The sequence below is a fragment of the Aquarana catesbeiana genome, linkage group LG03 (genome assembly GCF_042186555.1).
Source record: "Aquarana catesbeiana isolate 2022-GZ linkage group LG03, ASM4218655v1, whole genome shotgun sequence".
Lineage (NCBI taxonomy): Eukaryota > Metazoa > Chordata > Amphibia > Anura > Ranidae > Aquarana > Aquarana catesbeiana.
Genome location: NC_133326.1, coordinates 680,805,410 through 680,823,026, shown reverse-complemented (window position 1 = coordinate 680,823,026; position 17,617 = coordinate 680,805,410). Strand labels below are relative to the sequence as shown.

Genomic DNA, 17,617 nt, shown 5'->3' with positions numbered 1-17,617 from the left:
GTTGCCTTTCTATCATCTGGAACCAGTCTGCCCATTCTCCTCTAACCTCTGACATCAACACGGCATTTTCCTCCACACAACTGCTACTTACTGGATATTTTCTCTTTTTGGACCATTCTCTGTAAACCTGAGAGATGGTTATGTGTGAAAATCCCAGTAGATCAGCAGTTTTTGAACTACTCAGACCAGCCTGTCTGGCACAACAACCATGCCACGTTCAAAGTCACTTTCTTCCCTATTCAGATGCTTGGTTTGAACTTCAGAAAGTCATCTTTACCATCTCTAGATGCCTAAATGCATTGAGTTGCTGCCATGTGATTGGCTGATAATCAATTTGTGTTACCAAGTAGGGATGAACCGAACACCCCCCCGGTTCGGTTCGCAGCAGAACTTGCGCACAGGCAAAAAATTCATTCAGAACACACGAACACCATTAAAGTCTATGGGACACGAACATGAATAATCAAAAGTGCTCATTTTAAAGGCTTATATGCAAGTTATTGTCATAAAAAAGTGTTGGGGACCTGGGTCCTGCCCCAGGGGAAATGTATCAATGCAAAAAGAAGTTTTAAAAACTGACGTTTTTTCTGGAGCAGTGATTTTAATAATGCTTAAAGTGAAACAATAAAAGTGTAATATTCCTTTAAATTTCGTACCTGGGGGGTGTCTATAGTATGCCTGTAAAGGGGCGCATGACATTTCAAAGGAAAAAACTAGAAAAACTACTCGCAGCTATTATTGAATTGTCGGTCCGACAATACACATAAAAGTTCATTGATAAAAATGGCATGGGATTTCCCCACAGGGGAACCCCGAACCAAAATTTTTTAAAAAATGCATGGGGGTCCCCCTAAATTCCATACCAGGCCCTTCAGGTCTTGTATGGATATTAAGGGGAACCCCACGCCAAAATTTAAAAAAAAATGGCGTGGGGTTCCCCCTCAAAATTCATACCAGGCCCTTCAGGTCTGGTATAGATTTTAAGGGGAACTCCACGCCAAAATTAAAAAAAAATGGCGTGGGGTCCCCCCCAAAAAACCATACCAGTCCCTTATCCGTGCATGCAACCTGGCAGGCCGCAGGAAAAGAGGGGGGGAAGAGAGAGTGCCCCCCCTCCTGAACTGTACCAGGCCACATGCCCTCAACATTGGGAGGGTGCTTTGAGGTAGCCCCCCAAAGCACCTTGTCCCCATGTTGATGGGGAGAAGGGCCTCATTCCCACAACCCTTGCCCGGTGGTTGTTGGGGTCTTCGGGCGGGGGGCTTATCGGAATCTGGAAGTCCCCTTTAACAAGGGGACCCCCAGATCCTGGCCCCCCCATATGAATTGGTAATGGGGTACAAATGTACTCCTACCATTTCACAAAAAAAGTGTCAAAAAGGTTAAAAAACACAAGAGACGGTTTTTGACAAGTCCTTTATTAATTTCTTCTTCTTTTGGCTTCTTCATCCATCTTCTTTCTTCTGGTGTTCTTTCGGTGTTCTTCTTCTTTCTCCATCTTCTTCTTCGTCTGCTCTTCTCGTCCCGCATCTTCCTCCAGGCTTCTTCTCCACTCCGTCTGCACGATCCGCCTCAGTGGGAGTCTTTAGCCGTGTGAGGCTTCGCTTCTTCTGACACTTCTTATATAATGGAGGGCGGGGCCACCTAGTGACCCTGCCCTCCTCCGACGCACAGGAAATTCACGGGACTTCCCTGAGGCTTTCCCCGTGTTGTCAGAGGGGGGCAGGGTCACGTAACCGGAAGTCCTGTGAATTCCCCGTGCGTCAGAGGAGGGCGGGTCACCGGGTGGCCCTGCCCTCCATTATATAAGAAGTGTCAGAAAAAGCGAAGCATCACAGGGCTGAAGACTCCCAGAGATGGATCGTGCAGACGGAGCGGAGAAGAATCCTAGAGGAAGATGTGGAACGAGAAGAGCGGACGAAGAAGAAGAAGATGGAGAAGAAGACCCCCACAACCACCGGCCAAGGGTTGTGGGGATGAGGCCCTTCTCCCCATGAACATGGGGACAAGGTGCTTTGGGGGGTCTACTTCAAAGCACCCTCCCAATGTTGAGGGCATGGGGCCTGGTACGGTTCAGGAGGGGGGGCGCTCTCTCATCCCCCCTTTTTTTCCTGCGGTCTGCCAGGTTGCGTGCTTGGATAAAGGTCTGGTATGTATTTTTGGGTGGACCCCACGCCATTTCGTTTTTTAATTTTGACGCGGGGTTCCCCTTAAAATCCATACCAGACCTGAAGGGCCTAGTATGGAATTTAGGGTGACCCCCACGCTTTTTTATTTTTGTTTATTTTGGTTCGGGGTTCCCCTGTGGGGAAATCCCATGCCATTTTTATCAATGAACTTTCATGTGTATTGTTGGACCGACAATTCATTAATAGCCGCGAGTAGTTTTAAATTACTTTTTTTCCTTTGAAATGTCATTTTGCTGTCAGACGGTTCTAAACACGGGAAACATGCGCCCCTTTACAGGCATACTATAAACACCCCCCAGGTACGAAATTTAAAGGAATATTACAATATTATTTCACTTTAAGCATTATTAAAATCACTACTCCCAAAAAAAGGCTGTTCTTAAAACTTTTTTTTGCATTGATACATGTCCCCTGGGGCAGGACCCAGGTCCCCAAACACTTTTTTATGACAATACCATGCATATAAGCCTTTAAAATTAGCACTTTTGATTTCTCCCATAGACTTTTAAAGGGTGTTCTGCGGCTTTCAAATTTGCTGTGAACACCCCAAATTGTTCGCTGTTCGGCAAACTGGCGAACAGCCAATGTTCGAGTCAAACTCATGTTCGACTCGAACTCGAAGCTCATCCCTATTACCAAGCAATTAAACAGGCGTACCTAAAGTGGCCAGTGAGTGTATAACCTATATAGTGATTATGCATATACACAGTATATGTATGGTCTGAAGTGATTATTTGCACTGATATATATATATGATGCGATCTCCATATATTGCAATGATTTTTTACTTCAAAGATTCCATCTTCATACAAAGTCAAAGACAAATGAGTGGCTGCACATTTTTAAGCATAACAATGCAGCTTGATGAAGAGTAGTGTTGGGTGAATTGTTTGGCCCGAGCATGAGTTTTGAGCTGAACATTGGTTGTTGGGACCATTCATCCAACATCCGAATTTGCAGGGTGTTCAGGAGGTGTTCTCCCCGCTAAAAACGCCCTGCAATGCACAGTGCATTTTGCATCCTGATTGGGCAAAGCTTTGCCGAATCAGGGTGCAGTATAAACTGGTTGTTAAAGAGTGGGGCCGGGAAGCCAGCCACAGTGTCCTTAACAACCCGATGAATCATCAGCTGTCAATGGGTTTCCCAGCTGACAGCTGAATAAACAAAATTGGCAGTTAAAAGAAAGAGACAAAAATGGTGTGGGGTCTCCCCCCCCCAAATCCATACCAGACCCTTATCTGGGCATGCAGCTTGGCAGGTCAGGAAAGGAGGGGGGGACAAGCGAGCGCCCTGAACCATACCAGGCCACATGCCCTCAACATGGGGGGAGGGTGGGTGCTTTGGGACAGGAGGGGATCTGCCCCCCCACCCCAAAGCAACTTGTCCCCAAGTTGATGGGGACAAGGGCCTCATCCCCACAACCACTGGTCACAGTTGAGGGGGTCTTCGGGCAGGGGGGATTATCGGAATCTGGAAGCCCCTTTAACAAAGGGTCCCCGAGATCCTGCCCCCCCATGTGAATGAGTATCGGGTACATAGTACCTCTACCCATTCACCAAAAAAAGTGTCCTAAAGTAATAAAAACACACACAGTTTTTGACAATTCCTTTATTAACCACTTGCCTGCTCAGGCCAATTTTCAGCTTTCAGCGCTGTCACACTTTGAATGACAATTGCGTGGTCATGCTACACTGCATCCAAATGAATTTTTTATCATTATGTTCATACAAATAGAGCTTTCTTTTGGTGGTATTTAATTACTGCTGTTTTTTTTTTTTAAAGAAAAAAGACTGAATATTTTGAAAAAAAAAAAAGTTTTCTTAGTTTCTGTCAGTAAATTTTGTAAATAAGTAATTTTTCTCCTTCACTGATGGGCACTGATGAGGTGGCACTAATATGCCGCAATGATGGGCACTGATGGGCAGCACTGGAGGGCACTGACAGGCGGCACTGATAGGCGGCACTGGTGGGCACTGATAGGCGGCATGGATAGGTGGCACTGATTGACGGCACTGATGGGTGACACTGATGAGAGGCACTGATGGGCATTGATGGAGATCACTAATGAGCAGGCACTGATGGATACTGAAAGGCAGCAGTTACTGGCATCACTAATGGGCACTGATTGGTGGCACTGAGGGGCTTTACTGTAATCAGAGCACTGATGATCAGTGCCCTGATTACATGTCCGGGTGTTCCCTGCAAGGAGATACCGCTGATCGGGCTCTCCTCCCCACACACTGTCAGTGTGAGGGGATGATAGCCGATCACCGGCACTTTCGTGTGACTGGCTGTGATTGGACACAGCTGATCACATGGTTAAAGAGCCACGTGAGCAGCTCTTTACAGAGATCGGGTCACGCCATGTCCTAGCAACACGGCGTGGCCTCGATCGCCACTCTGCACGCCCCTGCAGGCGCGCAAGAGCGCCCATTATGGGGCAACGTAATATGTCGTCATCCCAGAACGAGAGCCGCACAGCTCCTCCGTCACTGACAGTGAACGGGCGGCAAGTGGTTAAAAAATAAAAAATAGTGTCCCCTGATGTAAATCCATCATCAATCACGCCACCTGCTGCACCCGGAAAATAAAAAATGTAAAATGATGGCTGGCTGCCTACTGCAGACTTCGCCGTTTGACAGTTCTTATATAGGTAAGGGGCAGGGTTTCCTGGCTACGTCACCTGATGGAACCGCCTTGTGACGTTGTGGACCCAGCATGCACCAGTTCATTACACCAGAAGGGTCAGGACTCCGTGCAGGCCAGTCAAGTTCCTCCACCCCAAACTCGCTCATCCATATATTTATGGACCTTGCTTTGTGCACTGGTGTGCAGTCATGTTCGAACAGGAAGGGGCCATCCCCAAACGGTTTCCACAAAGTTGGGAACATGAAATTGTCCAAAATGTCTTGGTTTGCTGACGCCTTAAGGGGCCAAGCCCAACCCCTGAAAAACAACCCCACAGCACAATCCCTCCTCCACCAAATGATTTGGACCAGTGCACAAAGCAAGGTCCATAAAGACATGGATGACTGAGTTTGGGGTGGAGGAACTTGACTGGCCTGCACAGAGTCCTGACCTCAACCCGATAGAACACCTTTGGGATGAATTAGAGCAGAGACTGTGAGCCAGGCCTTCTCATCCAACATCAGTGCCTGACCTCACAAGTGCACTTCTGGAAGAATGGTCAAACATTCCCATAGACACACTCCTAAAACTTGTCTACTAGTGGAATTTCATTTGAAAATGTGTTTGATTTTCTAATGACTACTGGGGTAAAACTGAAGTAAAATTTTGACTGCATTTGAAAGATCAGTATGGAATATTTTTCTCAAACAAATTCATTTCAAACAGCGTTCGGGAAAGTCCATCCACTCCAAATTCGAGTGTTAAAAGCAAATGTTATTGGAAGAGCTTTCAAATGAGCCATTAACCACTGAGCTGCAGGCTAGGCAATGTACCCGTACATCACAGCTTACTTCCTGGTTTTCAGGCATGCCCCCTGCTGACCTGTGTTGTGATTGGACACAATATGAGTTTGTCAGCAACTTACAGCCAATCAATCACAGCACAGATCTCTGTTTGTAAACACAGACTCTTGCTGGATTTCTCCCTGGCGTTCAGAACTGAAGGCAAGGAAAGAAACCCAGCCAGATCTGTAAGTCAAAGCGGCACACTAATGCCGCGTACACACGAGTGGACCTTACGGCAGACTTTGCCCGGCGGACGGGATTTCGTCGGACAATTCGATCGTGTGTGGGCTCCAGTGGACTTTGTTTTCTCAAAAGTTGGATGGACTTAGATTTGAAACATGTTTTAAATCTATCCGTCGAACTCGAGTCCGGTCAAAAAGTCCGCTCGTCTGTATGCTAGACCGACGGACAAAAACCCACGCTAGGGCAGCTGTTGGCTACTGGCTATGAACTTCCTTGTTTTAGTCCGGTCGTACGTCATCACTTTGGTGGATTTTGTGTAGGCAAGTCCGTTCATTCGGAAAGTCCGTCATAAAGTCCATCGAAAAGTCCGCCGGGCAAAGTCTGCCGTAAAGTCCGCTCGTGTGTACGCGGCATTACACTTGTATACACTTGTTAGGCACACAGTTAAAGCGGCTCCTTCAGAAAAATAATAAAAGACAGCAGCTACAAATACTGTAGCTTCTGACTTTTAATTTGAGGACACTTATCTGTCCATGAATCCAGCGATATCTTCACCTGAGACTATTTTCCAATCAGCTCTCGCATAGCTCCCAACTGTCCCTGATTTGGAGCAATGTCCCTCTGTCCCTCATTCCTCCTCATGTGTCCCTCATTTTGATCTAATCCATATAGATGTATATAAAATGCACTTTTTATCTATCAAAAAGTGTTTTCCAGCGGTAAACCTTTCATCTGATTTCTAAATTGCTGCATTTGTAAATTCTAAAAGGCAATATAAAGGAATAGTAGTGGTAAAAAAAAGCACTTGTGTGTTAAACCAATCTTGTTGTTTTGTACAATTCTCCTTTAAGGGGGCGTGGCACGGGGTGTGTCCTATGCCTGCATACTTTTGCTGATGGGTGTCCCTCATTCCCATCTCAAAAAGATGGGAGGTATGGCTCTCGGGGTGCTGCCGCTGCCATTTTGGCTAAGGCCGAAGCCTTGCGGCTTCACAGTTGGCTCCCTACTGCGCATGTGCGAATCGCTTTCTAATTGGCCAGACGGCGGAGGAAGGAGGAGGGGGGGGCAAATATGCGGATGACATCACCTCGGAAGTGAGAGCGGGTACCTGTCAATACCAGGTACCCGCTCACCCCTCCTCCCGAAAGGTGCCAAATGTGGCAGCGGAGGAGGCAAATAAGTGGAGCTTCCCCTCTTCTGTTCTCCCCTGCCAGCCAGTGGCATTAGTACAGTATTATTACTGATCACTGTACGTTTGCAAGACTGCGTGTCAGATAGGGTGATCAGCGATATTGGGGTTCCACAGGGGGCAGTTCACATTTGGGATTAAAAAAGTATTCTGTACTTGCGACATGTAGCAGAATACATTTTGACCTAAATTTATGGTGAAATTGTATTTATTGGATATACAGTGCCTTGCAAAAGTATTCACCCCCTTTGGCATTTTTCATGTTTTGTTGACTCACAACCTGGAATTAACATGGATTGTTTGAGGATTTGCATCATTTAATTTAAAGAGCACGCCCACAACTTTGAAGATGTTTTTTTTTTTTATTGTGAAGCAAACAACAAATAGGACAAAATAACAGAAAAAGTCTATGTGCATAACTATTCACCCCCCTAAAGTCAATACTTTGTAGAGCCACCTTTTGCGGTTATCACAGCTCCAAGTCACTTTGGATAAGTCTCTATGAGCTTACCACATCTTACCACTGGGATTTTTGCCCATTCCTCCTCGCAAAACTGCTCCAGCTCCTTCAAGTTGGATGGTTTGCACTTGTGAACAGCAATCTTTAACTCTGACCACAGATTTTCTATTGGATTGAGGTCTGGGCTTTGGCTAGGCCATTCCAACACATTTACATTTACATATTTCCCCTAAACCACTCAAGTGTTGCTTTAGCAGTGTGTTTGTGGTCATTGTCCTGCTGGAAGGTGAACCTCCGTCCTAGCCTCAAATCACACACAGAGTGTGTGTGTACAGGTTTTGCTCAAAAATATCCCTGTATTTAGTACCATCCATCTTTCCCTCAACTCTGACCAGTTTCCCAGTCCCGACTGCTGAAAAACATCCCCATAGCATGATGCTGCCATCACCATGCTTCACTGTGGGGATGGTGTTCTTTGGGTGATGTGATGTGTTGGGTTTGCGACCGACATAGCATTTTCTTTGATGGCCAAAAAGTTTAATTTTAGTCTCATCAGACCAGAGCACCTTCCTCCATACATTTTGGGAGTCTCCCACATGCCTTTTCGCAAACAAAATGTGACATTTTGTTTTTTGCTGAAAGTAATGGCTTTCTTCTGGCCACTCTGCCATAAAGCCCAACTCCATGGAGCGTACGGCTTATTGTCGTCCTATGTACAGATACTCCAGTCTCTGCTGTGGAACTCTGCAGCTCCTCCAGGGTTACCTTAGTTCTCTTTGCTGCCTCTCTGATTAATGCCCTCCTTGCCCGGTCCGTGTGTTTTGATGTGCGGCCGTCTCTTGGCAGGTCTGCTGTTGTGCCATGTTCTTTCCATTTGGTTATGATAGATTTGATGGTGCTCCTAGGGATCATCAAAGATTTGGATATTTTTTTATAACCTAACCCTGACTTGTGCTTCTCAACAACATTGTCCCTTACTTGTTTGGAGAGTTCCTTGGTCTTCATGGCAGTGTTTGGTTAGTGGTGCCTCTTGCTTAGATGTTGCAGCCTCTGGGGCCTTTCAAAAAGGTGTGTATATGTAATGACAGATCATGTGACACTTATGCCCCGTACACACGGTCGGATTTTCCGATGGAAAATGTTCTATGGGAGCTTGTTGTCGGAAATTCCAACCGTGTGTAGGCTCCATCGGACATTTTCCATCGGAATTTCTGTCACACAAAGTTTGAGATCTGGTTTGGAAATTCTGATCGTGTGTACACAATTCCGATGCACAAAGTTCCACGCATGCTCGGAATCAAGAAGAAGAGCTGCACTGGCTATTGAACTTTATTTTTCTTGGCTCATCGTACGTGTTGTATGTCACCGCGTTCTTGACGTTCGGAATTTTTGTCAAGATTTGTGTGACCGTGTGTATGCAAGACAAGTTTGAGCCAACATCTGTCAGAAAAAAAAAAACATTTTGTTATCGGAAAATCCTATTGTGTGTACAGGACATTGGATTGCACACAGGTGGACATCATTTCACTAATTATGTGACTTCTGAAGGTAATTGGTTGCACCAGAGCATTTTATGGGCTTCATAACAAAGGGGGTGAATACATACGCACATGCCATGCCAAACCTCTCCTTGGGACAGACAGCCTACGATCTCTGAGAGGTTACACCTCTCCCACCTTATGCCTGTCTGAACTCGCACTGTTGCTTTACCCCTATATATACACATCTTTGGATTTCAGTCTTGCCACCTATGATCATCTGATTGCTGATTATGGACTTCGTTTGGCATATTGATTCAATACTGTTTTTCATCTTTCCATCTTTGCAACGAGGATTTTTCACCTCTAGCAAAAAGTTTTTTGATTTTACTGAAGGATATACCATTTTCTATGTCCTTCTGTGGCCAATTTGGACGGATGCTCTTATCTGAGAGACCTACGTGGTGCCTGTGAATTTCAGATGTTATTCATCTGCAATATTTTTATTCAATATAATTCACATTTAACCTTTGGCAGCCTGTACTCCTTAATATATACCAAAACTCCTGAAGAATCTCCCAATGAGCGAAACATGTAGAGTGGTATTCTTTTGAGTGGTATTTCTCTGATTGTTTGCCTATCTTGAGATGTGGATATTGATATACATACAGGTAAAAGCCAGTAAATTAGAATATTTTGAAAAACTTGATTTATTTCAGTAATTGCATTCAAAAGGTGTAACTTGTACATTATATTTATTCATTGCACACAGACTGATGCATTCAAATGTTTATTTCATTTAATTTTGATGATTTGAAGTGGCAACAAATGAAAATCCAAAATTCCGTGTGTCACAAAATTAGAATATTACTTAAGGCTAATACAAAAAAGGGATTTTTTAGAAATGTTGGCCAACTGAAAAGTATGAAAATGAAAAATATGAGCATGTACAATACTCAATACTTGGTTGGAGCTCCTTTTGCCTCAATTACTGCATTAATGCGGCGTGGCATGGAGTCGATGAGTTTCTGGCACTGCTCAGGTGTTATGAGAGCCCAGGTTGCTCTGATAGTGGCCTTCAACTCTTCTGCGTTGTTGGGTCTGGCATTCTGCATCTTCCTTTTCACAATACCCCACAGATTTTCTATGGGGCTAAGGTCAGGGGAGTTGGCTGGCCAATTTAGAACAGAAATACCATGGTCCGTAAACCAGGCACGGGTAGATTTTGCGCTGTGTGCAGGCGCCAAGTCCTGTTGGAACCTGAAATCTCCATCTCCATAGAGCAGGTCAGCAGCAGGAAGCATGAAGTGCTCTAAAACTTGCTGGTAGACGGCTGCGTTGACCCTGGATCTCAGGAAACAGAGTGGACCGACACCAGCAGATGACATGGCACCCCAAACCATCACTGATCGTGGAAACTTTACACTAGACTTCAGGCAACGTGGATCCTGTGCCTCTCCTGTCTTCCTCCAGACTCTGGGACCTCGATTTCCAAAGGAAATGCAAAATTTGTTTTCGTCAGAAAACATGACTTTGGACCACTCAGCAGCAGTCCAGCTCTTTTTTTCCTTAGCCCAGGTGAGACGGTTTTCGCGCTGTTTCTTGGTCAACAGTGGCTTGACACGAGGTATGCGGCAGTTGAAACCCATGTCTTTCAAGCGTCTCTTGGTGGTGGATCTTGAAGCACTGACTCCAGCAGCTGTCCACTCCTTGTGAACCTCCCCCACATTTTTGAATGGGTTTTTTTTCACAATCTTGACTAGGGCGCGGTGATCCCTATCGCTTGTACACTTTTTCTGACCACAGTTTTTCCTTCCCTTTGCCTCTCTATTAATGTGTTTGGACACAGAGCTCTGAGAACAGCCAGCCTCTTCAGCAATAACCTTTTGTGTCTTTCCCTCCTTGTGCAATGTGTCGATGGTCGCCTTTTGGACAGCTGTCAAATCTGAAGTCTTCCCCATGTTTGTGTAGGCTTCAGAACTGGACTGAGAGACCATTTAAAGCCCTTTGCAGGTGTTTTGAGTTAATCAGCTGATTAGTTTGTGGCACCAGGTGTCTTCAAAATTTAACCCTTACACAATATTCTAATTTTATGACACACGGAATTTTGGATTTTCATTTGTTGCCACTTCAAATCATCAAAATTAAATGAAATAAACATTTGAATGCATCAGTCTGTGTGCAATGAATAAATATAATGTACAAGTTACACCTTTTGAATGCAATTACTGAAATAAATCAAGTTTTTCAAAATATTCTAATTTACTGGCTTTTACGTGTATATATTTTTTAACTATGTTGTGTAATTTATATCAATTGTAATAAAATCTTTTTTATGGATAAATCATACATGTTTATTTACCCTATCTATTACAAAATATAAGCACCTTAAAAGTACCGGGGTTTTTTTCAACCCCTTTTCCCTTTTTGTTATGTAAATTTCATGGGATGCGGTGCTAAGTTTGACTGTTTCTGCCCTCACTATTGTCTCAATGTGAACTGATTGAAGATTAGGGTCAGCAGAGGATGCCTATGGTCTCTGATTCTGATGTAAGGGGGATGAGGATCCTGAAGTAAGGGGGCTTCTGATGCCGCACTTGTGCGCCCGTGACGGCACATGGCACGGCAATTGGTGGTGCGCTTTGTCCTTAGGACATGACATATCACCGATCCTGGTAAAGAGCCATGACCAGACTCTTTACACATGTGATCAGCTGTGACCAAGCACAGCTGATCACTTGTAAACAAGGAAATGTTGGTTATCGGCATTCCTCTCCTCACACTGACAACGTGTGAGGAGAGGAGAGCTGATCAGTGGCATTTTCTCACAGGGGAGACCTATACAGGTAATCAGCCCTAACAGTGCCCAGCAGTGATGCCAGTCTGTGCCTATCAGTGATGCCAATCTATGCCCATCAGTGATGCCAATCTATGCCCATCAGTGATGCAATTCAGTGCTGCCTTTCACTGCCCATCAGCGCTGCTCATCAGTGCCCATCAGTGATGCCCATCTGTGCCCAGCAGTGATGCCCATCTGTGTCCATCAGTGATGCCAGTCAATTCTGCCTTTCAGTGCCCATCAGTGCTGCTCATCAGTGCCCATCAGTGATGCCAATCTGTGCCCAGCAGTGATGCCAGTCAGTGTTGCCTTTCACTGTCAAACAGTGCCCATCAGTGATGCTCATCAGTGCCCATCAGTGATGCCAATTTGCGCCCATCAGTGACACCAGTCAGTGCTGCCTTTCAGTGCTCATCAGTGCCCATCAATGCGGCATATTAGTGCCTCCTCTTCAGTACAGCATATCAGTGCCCATCAGTGCAGCTTCATCACTGCCGCCCATCAGTGCCCATCAGTGCCCATCAGTGCCCATCAGTGCAGCCTCATCAGGGCACATCAGTGAAGGAGAAAAATTACAAAAAATTACATAATTTACATAATTTTATAACAGAAACTAAAAAAAATTTTATTTTCTTTAAAATTTTTAGTCTTTTTCCATTTTTTTAGCAAAAAATAAAAACCCCAGTGGTAATTAAATGTAACCAAAATAATGTTCTATTTGTGTAAAAAAAAATGATAAAAATGTCATATGGGTACAATGTAGCATGACCGCGCAATTGTCTTTCAAAGTGTGACAGCGCTAAAAGCTGAAAATTGACCTGGGCTGGAAGGGGGTGAAAGTGCCCGGTAAGCAAGTGGTTAAAGAAAATGTTCACCTTTGAAAATATGAGCTCTTGATGTTCTTTTTTCTCACCTGAGTGATAATCCCAATGTGTTCTTTTCATAGACAGGCCCCATGAAACTTCTGGACAATACTGCATTGATCAGCCTGGAAGAATGGAATCCGTGGTTGGAGAAGCAATAACAATCCCCTGCCAGATTGCATTTCCAGAGAACAAAATCCAGTCTGTAAATATCGCAGTAAAAGCATCAACTGATATGATATATTGTGGAAGAGAAAATGAGGAAATTTACAACGACACAAAATCCCTCATAAAATCCTCCAACTATGAGGGAAGACTAAATGTGGATCTGGATCCAGGGCACAGAAATGCGATCATAACTATAAATAATGTGACATCTACTGATACTAAAAATTACTGCTTCTGTTTAAAATTCACGTTTGAAAACAAGACAGAACAATGGCAGCATCCAGAGGGCACTCAAGTTTTGGTAAAAGGTAAGTAAAAAAATAACTTTTAACTAAGTCCAACACCAGCAATTTTTTTTTCTGTTTCAATATCTTTTTATCAGTTTACAATAAAAAATTAAGCATTAAAGTAGTTGTAACCCTAAAAAAAAAAAAAAAAGTGCTCCTGTTCCTTTAAGGCACGCGATATAGCAAAGTGCTTTTGCCATGTCAGTTGTTCCTTTCTATGTTGTACAATACCTGGTTGATCCTGCCTGTTCCTGTCTTCCCCTCTGTAAACTGACCACATTTATCATGACTGCTGATCTCTGATAGCGTGGTCAGTTAACGTGTCTCCATCATCCAGCTATCTCCTCTGTGTCTCTGCTTCTCCCCCCTCCCTCTCTCTCTGTCTCTTTCAAAGTCTGTGTGAGAGCCAATCACCTTCCTGCGACCGGTCCTTCCGTCCTGCGATCGATCGACCAATCCTTCCTGCGATCGATAAATTGAATACACAAGATGATATCCGCACTTGGTTAAAGGTATATAACAATGGCAGCCGGCACTAATAGGCTTGATCATACACCCATATACAAATATAAATCACAAAGAGTGCAGCGCCAATAAATAGTTAACAAATGTCCTAAAAAGACAGATCACATAAAGTCCGCCAACTATAGAGGATAAAGATGGTAAAATTGAAAATGATATAGTCCCCGCACCCCCCGCTTACCAGACTGTGTTTACCCTCAGATTATAGAGGGTCATAAACGCATAGATAAAACCCAGGCAAGATGGATGAATCACCAGACTCCCGCTACGAACGCCACTCTGACTCCTCGGGAAAGATGTGAATCAGGATCCCAGGACAGGCTCATACTTCAAACAGTAGGTGAATGTAAAAATAGTCTTTTCCTTTTACCGTTTTACATATTATGTATTGCTGCTCTCCACCAGTTGCAGCCTCTTCTGTGTGCGATCACACCGGAATCACATGTGCATTTTTCTTGGACCCTGCGTCATCGCGGCCACAAGCAGTGTTCTGTAAATGGACAAGCCTTGCAAATGTCACCCCCTTCAGCAGTCTGAGCCTTTCTTTGCCAGAGCTTGGTGGGCGGAGTCGTGACGTCACAATACCCCGGATCAATAAATTAATCCTTCCTGCGATCAATGGATTGATCCTTCCTTACGTAGATCCTTCCTGCGATAGACCGACCAATACTTCCTTTGATCGATCGATCCTCCTTTCCTATCTTTGATCCTTCCTTCTTTCATTATTTTTGTGCTAATGTTTTGGAATCTTAATTATCCTTTTTCTATAAAGTACAATACCTGGTTGATCCTGCCTGTTCCTGTGTTCCTGACAGTAAAGTGACTTTCCATTAACCTGCTCTGTGCAGCATCTCTATCCCACGCTCTTCCTCCTTTCCTGTCAATTCTGTCTTCTGTGTAAAGTCTCACCTTTCCCCTCCCCACCCCTCCTCTCCCCTCCTCTCCCCTCCTCTCCCCTCCTCTCCTCTCCCCGACCCTCCTCTGCCCTCCTCTCCTCTCCCTGCCCCTTCTCTTCCCTCCTCTCCTCTCCCCACCCATCCTCTCCTCTACTCTTCCCTCCGCTTCTCTCCTCTCCCCTCCTCTCCCCTCCTTTCCCCACCCCTCCTCTCCTGAAACTAAAACTAAACCAGCAGAGGAATGTGAGCCCCTCCCACTGGAGTCTCTCTGCTTGGGAGAAAGACCTGAGAAAACCATGTGACTGCACTAAAGCACTGCTGGGAAAAGGGATTTAGAGATTATATTGCTGAAAAACAAAACACACTGCCATTACTATTCCCCATAAGAGAACCTGTCATGGGAGTTTATTGTGGAGACTTTTTCAACCACTTTAGGTACAATATAACAATTTAACAGTGGAGTTGTCCAATCTAAGCGATCTAACAAATCCTGCCCAATTGCCTCCTTATAAGCTCACATCCAACCCTCTGATGTGCATTCAGACTTCCACAGCAAACGCACGACAAGGTCGCTAAGATCACACATTGAATGATGGTTCATGAGAAGATCCACTACAGGCAGCTCACTACTCATATGAACGTGTTTGAAGAATCGACAAAACAAAGTCATTCAGGAGTGCATCATGTTATCTGCCAGGTCACACGAATGCCAGGTATAGCGGTAAAAAACACTGTTTATTTATCCAAATGGTATAGTCAATCTATTGCAAAATAATATATAAAAGGTTAAAAATTATTGCCGCCTTTTCTGCTCGGGTCTTAGAAGAAGAAGGCCAAACACACCAAGAAGGTCGGCATTGTGGGTAAATATGGGACCCGTTATGGTGCTTCCCTAAGGAAGATGGTCAAGAAAATTGAAATCAGCCAACACGCCAAGTACACCTGCTCCTTCTGTGGCAAGACCAAAACGAAGAGGAAGGCGCTGCAGTTCTTGCATAAAAATTGTAGCTGGTGGTACCTGGACCTACAACACCACCTCGGCCGTCACAGTGAAATCCACCATCGGAAGACTAAAGGAATTGAAAGACCAACAGATCATCCAGCCTTCTGAAGCTCTGCTCCTTGTTTGCTTCTCTGGACTGTTCTTTAATAAATGATGTCTTGTAAAATGGAAAAAATAAAACAATATTAAAAAGTATTGCCAACTTGCCAATTTGGAACAAAGCAATAACTTCCCCGGTACCAAGTGATTCAAGGACTAATTATAAAAATATATATAACAAAGCTTTGTTGGGTATCAACCATTAAAATCAGTAATACATACAAAAAATTACATAAAAATACATCTCCATATACAGTATTTGACAACATCCAATATTTCTGAAATACATCAAATGAGATACCCTAACGCGTTTCAACTTGTAAGTCTTCTTTAGGGAGTTATATATCCTCAAAGATGATTTTTTGTAAAAAAAATGTATATATCAAAATATTCCATAATACACTGGGAAAGAGTAATTTGTACTAGGGATGGTCCCGATGTTCGAGTCAAATGTATATCGGGTGTTCTTTTGTTTGCTGAACAAACGAACATATGGGGCATTCGTGGGAAATCCGAGTGCCGCAGAGCACCCCATAATGCACTGCGAGATAGCATTGAGGGCTGCTGATTGGCCAAAGCATGCACCTGACCTGCATGCTTTGGCCAATCACAGTATAATCTGCTGTGAGAGCCATGATTGGCCAAAGGCTGGATGCCTTTGGCCAATCATGGCTCAGGGAGCTAAGTCCATGCCCCACACTATATAAGGCTGCTTAGACAGTGGCCATATGTAGTGTGATACGTGGAGGAGATTGAGAGAACTTGAGCTAGATTAGGCAGGTTAGTTAGTGGCATGCGGGCAGTTTAATATATATATATATATATATTTACATTTACACAGTGCAGTCAGTGCAGAGTATATAATACAGTGTATTGAAGTGGTTAAGGAGAATCCTATGACAGAAATAAGAAAAAAACAGCATGCGCCCCCTCCCCCCGAACCATACCAGGCAGCTTGCTGTTACATACCTCGTAGTAGAGCCTGACTTGTAGGAGGAGACCTCTCTTACAGCCCTGGTTCAGGAGCCACTGGAATGGGGGACAGTGGTCTCGTGAGCGCAGTGGGGTAGGAGTGCCCGTGGAAGTTGTAGCAGCCGGCACAGTAGCAGGAAGAGGATCCTCCTGGAATGGCTGGAACTGCAGATGACAGCTGAGGCAAAAGCAGGTCAGATGAGCTGGTAGATACAGGATCAGCAGCAAGCCGGAACTCAGTGAAATAAGCTGGGTGAACACAGGAGGTACTCAGAGCAAGGCAGCAGACAATAGCGGAGTCAGACAAGCCGAGTCAAATAGATAATCAAGCAGGTGAATGAGTCCGATAAACAGGCAGAGGTTGGCAACAGGTAACAAGCAGAGAAAAGCAGGGTCAGGCAGGCCGAGGTCAGGGTTGGAGGTAACGGGTTGGTCAATCAGAGCCGGGTTGGTACACATGTACCCCCGTTCTGTCCTGGCAGATCCCTGACACTTACCCTCAACATGGGGAAGGTGTTTTGGGGTCCCACCAAAGCACCTTGTCCCCATGTTGATGGAGACAAGAGCCTCTTCCCGACAACCCTGGGCTGTGGTTGTGGGGGTCTGTGGGCAGGGGGTTTATCGAAATCTGGAAGCCCCCTTTAAGAAGGGGGTCCCCAGATTCTGGCCCCCCCATGTACCCCTACCCATTCACCAAAAAAAAAGTGTCAAAAAAGTAAAAACCACAACAGACAGTTTTTGACAATTCCTTTATTAAGAAAGAAAAAAAAAAGTATCCCGTAATGTCCATCCATCTTCAATCACACCGCGCGATGGACCTGAAAAATAGAAAGAAAAAAAAAGCTCTGTCTCGATCGGAGGCCTTCCGGTGACTGCTATCTCTTGGCTGTGACAGCTGTTGTATAGGCAAGGACGGGGTCACCCGGTGATGTAACTGAGTGACCACGCCCTTCTGCCATCATGTGACGTCAGAGGGGGCGGGGTCATCTGATTACG

General features: G+C 44.8%; 1 protein-coding gene and 1 pseudogene across 2 annotated transcripts in view; both read left to right on the top strand.

The window, feature by feature from the left end:
* LOC141134747 (uncharacterized) overlaps positions 1-17,617 on the top strand; it is a 99,381-nt gene that overhangs the window by 49,351 nt on the left and 32,413 nt on the right. For both annotated transcript variants that reach the window (XM_073624186.1, XM_073624187.1), the window contains exon 2: positions 12,758-13,150. In XM_073624186.1, coding sequence (XP_073480287.1) covers positions 12,758-13,150 — 393 coding nt within the window. The remainder of the gene's footprint in view (positions 1-12,757; positions 13,151-17,617) is intronic.
* LOC141131159 (large ribosomal subunit protein eL43-like) lies at positions 15,140-15,704 on the top strand (annotated as a pseudogene).